We start from the raw sequence: 5,387 nt of genomic DNA, 5'->3' as shown, positions 1-5,387 counted from the left end.
TCATTAAATGGGGTCCGTAAAAAGAAAATTAAAAAAGTCTCGTATGAGACAGTGTCCCATCTTCCCCTATACCCTACTATATATTTAAAAACTAAACATTTCATTCTATATAAACCTATTTGAACCAATATAGCAGCAGCGAACAATAAGCCATTTTGCCCACAGTTTGTTTCGTATTTTTATTGTGTATGATTTGTGTAAATAATCTCTCCTTGCTCTTTATAAACAAAATTAAAAGCCTTTCTTTCTCTGAATTTTAACAACTGCATATAAAACCCAGAATATCCAAGGGAGATTATTTATTTATTTCTTAGCTTGTGCCTTCAGCACTCTGACAACAATTTTCTGCTCTTCTACAAGAAAAGCGCGAACAATTCTGTCCCGGACAGCTTTTGAGCTCAAACATCCACCATATGCTCTGGGGAGAATTGATAAATGATATTATTACACCTTTTATCTGGTCTAGCAAAACTGTAAAAAGGACCAACAAATCAATATGCCAGTAACAAAGTTTACAGAACAACAAACAAAATGTTGCATTATATACATGAAGCAAAAGGCAAATAACAAATTGACACACAAAGGGATAAAATATGAATAAGACATAAAAGATTTACAAAGATAGAAAACAAAATTAACAGCAACTAGAATTACAGCTATCACCTGGTAACATGCTTCTTCCGTTTGCACATGGACATAAGCTCCTTTGGCCGAGCAGGTTTAATACCAAACAATTGTCTCTTAGTGTCACCACATTTTGGGATGGAACCAACTTTCTTAGTGTGGAGGTATACCAAACGACCACCTAAATTTAACAAATAAATTTACATTAATATTTAAAATATAAAATTGTGTATTATTTCAATATAAAAAAGTTATAGAAATCATGCTTTTTTATTAAAAATCAGTCTAATCAGATCGAAACATCGGGCGCTCGTGTTAATCGAAACCGACTGTAATTTGATACGAGCTGTAATTCAGGCGGGCAAACTCGCTGACGTTGCGACTCGTTATTTTCCAGAGAGCAAGTTCACAACAAACGAATAATAATAAAAAAGCTATGCTGACTAGTCTCGTTATCTTTTAATTTAGTTGCTTCACTTTTTTCATTAAACAAACTGCGCTTTTATTTGTATGCTGAGTTCGTGATTAAACTCCAGCCTGTTTCTAACCGTAACCTAATAAACTCTGTTACGAATGACATGTTTAAGATCTATACCATCACGTTGTCATTGTTTATTATGCTAAAATTGTGTGATTTCACTTGTGATGCGTGGGCGATGTGATGTCACACCTGGGCCGCGTCTTTTAAATCGTCGACATATTGCCGAGGTATTTTAAAAACCGTCAGCAACTGATCGTAGATGTACTTTTATGAGAGTCTCCAGGGCTGCTTAGGAAATAAAGGAAGACGCATTCGATAGCCTACACATAGTAAGCGAAGCAATCGTTGTGAATCTGTTCTCGTGAAAAATGACGTAATGAAACTTCAGCGTGCAGCCAATGTTTTATAAATTATACAATTTATATAAAATGTTTAAACTTTCGGATTTTTTTACAAAACTGGTTCTCGCGTGGTGCCAACGAACAACATTTTTTTGCCTCTGTCTAAGCTTAGCCGGGACGATATTTACGCAGCTTAACCAATGCGCCGGACGTAAAAAAGTTAATTTTATCATTAATAGGATTTCTTCCTATTATAAAAACTTAAACGTGTTTTCGACGATCCGGACAGTGACATTATCACTATCAAAGGGGTATTTCCACAATCCTGCCTTTTTTATAATGAAATATTAAAAACTGATGCAACAGTTATAAATAATTTTAAATGAAATATATATAATATATAGTAAAGTGGGGTAATAAAAAACAATGGGCTACTTGGGGTAAGAAAGGACAACCCTCCTAGCCTGCAAAAAAAAATCATTTTTATTGCAAACAGCTTCTGTGGAAAAAAGGACATTTATTTGGCTACTTTTTATCCTAACTGTCCTTCTAGGTGGTAATTATTTTTTCAATAAAACACAAATTAATAAATCAAACAAAAGAATTGCAAAAAAAAACTTTTTTTTGTAAGAAGGCCTTTCGTGATAAATTTATTATGAAGGCAGGTATTTGCTACATATTTAAGTACCCTGCTGCTGGTATATTTCAAATTTAAATTTTACGAACACTAGATACTTTTTTCTCTTGTTTTTTCGTTACCCCAAAATCGCCTTATGGTAAGGGGTAAAAAAAACAACTGTGTTTTTTTGTTTTTATTTTTTCTTCTCCAACCAATATCAACTTTGTGATAAAATTAATTTCAAAGTTATGTATGTAAATTATTTTAACTTAATTAATGATTTAATTGATTATAAAGGTAACCAAGTATCAAAAACAAATATTTTCGAGCTTTGCCTACATTTTATGATATTGTAATTTATGTTTTTAAGACTGTTTAGTTACAGGTCATTTTTATGGTTGTGTTGCTGAACTTAGTTTAGATAGTCAAGATGTCATTTTACATTTTTAGGGGCCTTTATAATTTAGTTATATCAAGTAAAATGCTCTGGTTCCTTTTTGTGCTTTATATAGGTTATGAAACTTATGGGCTTTGTTTTTAGTCTAATAAAAGTGATAAATTATAAAAGAAAAAAAAGCTTTAGAACAAGGCTGTTAAAAGTATGTAGGAGATTTTTGGCTTAGGTGGAAAAAAGAAAATTTGAGGTTTCTGAAAAAATATAGACTGCATAATACCTAAATTGTATGACTAATATTTGTATTATTACCCTGTACTTCCATTAATAATTTTTTCTTCTTTAGATCATGTTAAGTTGCTTTTGAAAACTTTGTTTTGTTGTTTTTTTTACCCCAAATCCTAGGAAACAAAAAAACAGAACAAAATTTTGAATAAAATTTTAAGTAATCATAGAAATCCTACAATCTTTTTTGGACATCAAGGTATGATGAATATTGTTCTTCCAGACTAAAACCATTTTTTTTTAGTTTATTACTTTGGGAGAAAATTGAAAGCTTATGTTTTCTGTTTTTATCACCCCGCTTGACTATACTTTTTTAATTTTACATTTTGCAACACCGGGAATTACAAAACGAGGCGTCTCTTTTACCGCAAACCACGTGTTCTGTAGTATTTTGATTAGCGACGCTTGTCAACTGAATAGCAACGTATTCTTGTACGCCTTTCTCCTTGATGATGTCATAGGTGCTCGGTATCGTACCCAGCTTTTCTTTTAAGCTCAGCGCTCGGTGAACCCAACTTTTACAACTTTAGCACATCCCTAGTGTTCGCCAACCAAACAGTGATGCCGCCACACGTTTCTGACGTCACACAGACGACGTGTGCTTTTATAAACAGGAAATATAAAAATGTTTTGCAAAGTTTGCCTAATCAAGATTATTGCTAAATAACAAATATCTGCTGATTATATTAACCCCGAAACCTAAATAAAGGTCATTATACCTAGCGCAAATACGCAGCGTCTTTCGAAAGAAAGTCATAGTTAGTGTGGAATTTTTATTTTCAATAAGGGGTACCCTGGATTTTAAAAAGTTAGGCACCTGTGTTAATGAGTCACATGTTACTTTGTCGAATGACATTGACTAGGGTATTTTCGATTATCCATTTACATCGTGACGATAACAAAATTTATTTTACAGAAAATAGCCTACTCTCTGGCGCGTCTTTGCTGTTTTTGTACCTTTAGTCAACGGCTTCAATTTCCGCATAAAACACATTTTATCGGAGGTGGTAATATATGAAAGTTGAATTTACGTGTGTTAATTATGGATATTAAAACAATCCCGGTGATGATCTCCCTAAAGCAACCAATCGATTAACTAACAACCACAGGGGGATTTATGTATGGCTGACAATTTAGACAACCTATAGCGACCTCTCGGTTGTAGCAATTTCCGTTGCAGTGTCTTGCCCAGGCACACAAACGGCCACAATGATAGCAGCGACGAGCCTTAAACCTATTATCTCTGCCCTGTACATGTTAGATACATTAGCGCTAACCAACTGTGCCATGGCGTCGGACAATTTTTTTTAAAGCTCCTGCTGATTACTATAAAAAAAAACTATCCTTACCTGGTGTTTTTGAGATACGTCTTCTGTTAGAAGATGTATTGTAAGACAATCTTCGTCGGTATGTTAGTCGCTGCACCATTTTTAACACACACCTCAACACACTCAAAAGCAAAAAGAATGTGGACACGAGGTTTCGCTTCCACAACCCTATTTAAATGACGTCACAATTAAAAATCGCGGGGTCGTCGCGAAATCAGAATTAGAATATTAGGACTTAGATTTAAATGGTATGGTAGTAAGGCAATAGTGAAGTATATAAATAAAATGACAATCAAGACATATTATATACGGTTCGGGACTCTGATACTGATATTCTTATCTGATTTAAAACCAAACATGTATCTTTATTTTTATAAAGCTATCATATCTTGTTTTATTTATTTATTCATTTATTTATTAACTAATGTAAGAAAAAAATGATGTACGCTTTGTAGACAGTTCACCCCCCACAATCCCCCTTCCTCTCCCGCTTAATTATGATCCTCTGGGTGACGCCTTAGAGTTCTTGGATTGCCATGGAAAAATTCAACGCCAAAACTTCAATTTCGGATTTTTAATACTTTGAAATAAAAATCTATGTCTGGAAGCAAAAGACGCAACTTAGAATCGATAACGCCAGAGGCAATATATACTTCCAGGCCTGGAGGACAAAAACGACCAGCATTACCTCCAATATTATGCGACAGAGACAAACAAGTCGTGGCGAGCGTAAGAAAATTCATTGACGATGAAAAAGAGAAGTTACAATACACAAATCAAGAAACTAACCCGGAAAGATTTTCTATTTTTAGGTACTATTAACAAATTAATCCTATAAATTTTAAACACACACAAGAGTAAATCCATTGTGGCAAAGTAGTTATAAGAGTACCTGCCTCTAACCAAAGTTAGTATAGACCAAGTTGGGAAACGGCGCTCGTGTCCGCCATTACGGAGCCCACAGAGCGTGAATCGCCTATACAAATGCATGGTCGGCATGTGTTCATTTAGTTCTTGTAAGCGATACAAAGCTAGAAAACACGTATAGCGGTTGTTTTAACATTTAAAATATAATTTCTAATATAAATCTTGTTATATAATATAAAATCTAAGAATTAATGTGGAGTAAATTAATATTTTGACTGGTTTTCGGCGTACAGTGTGGTTTAACAGGGTACTTTACGTTGGCGATTAAGACTAGCAGCAATCAGCTTAGTTTACATAATAGTATATGATCATACCTACGAATCTACAGAGCCATTCTTTACTACATTTATAATCCAACATGAGTGGACATGCAGATCCAAACTACTTA

The 5,387-nt window shown here is 33.9% G+C and overlaps 1 protein-coding gene across 1 annotated transcript; it reads right to left on the bottom strand.

Moving 5' to 3' along the window:
• Nucleotides 1–284: 284 nt before the first annotated feature.
• On the bottom strand, nt 285–4,249 carry LOC100175738 (60S ribosomal protein L34). Its single transcript, XM_002130423.4, has 3 exons — nt 4,094–4,249; nt 664–805; nt 285–418 (listed from the first exon to the last, which is right to left on the bottom strand). Exons 1-3 carry the CDS (start codon nt 4,170–4,172, stop codon nt 304–306), a joined length of 336 nt encoding a protein of 111 aa, XP_002130459.1. The 5' UTR covers nt 4,173–4,249; the 3' UTR covers nt 285–303.
• Between the last annotated feature and the right edge of the window lie 1,138 nt (nt 4,250–5,387).

The sequence above is a fragment of the Ciona intestinalis genome, unplaced genomic scaffold (assembly GCF_000224145.3).
Source record: "Ciona intestinalis unplaced genomic scaffold, KH HT000662.1, whole genome shotgun sequence".
NCBI classification, from domain to species: Eukaryota; Metazoa; Chordata; class Ascidiacea; order Phlebobranchia; family Cionidae; genus Ciona; species Ciona intestinalis.
The sequence above is the reverse complement of the archived record's forward strand: the minus strand, read 5'-3'. Positions and strand labels throughout refer to the sequence as shown.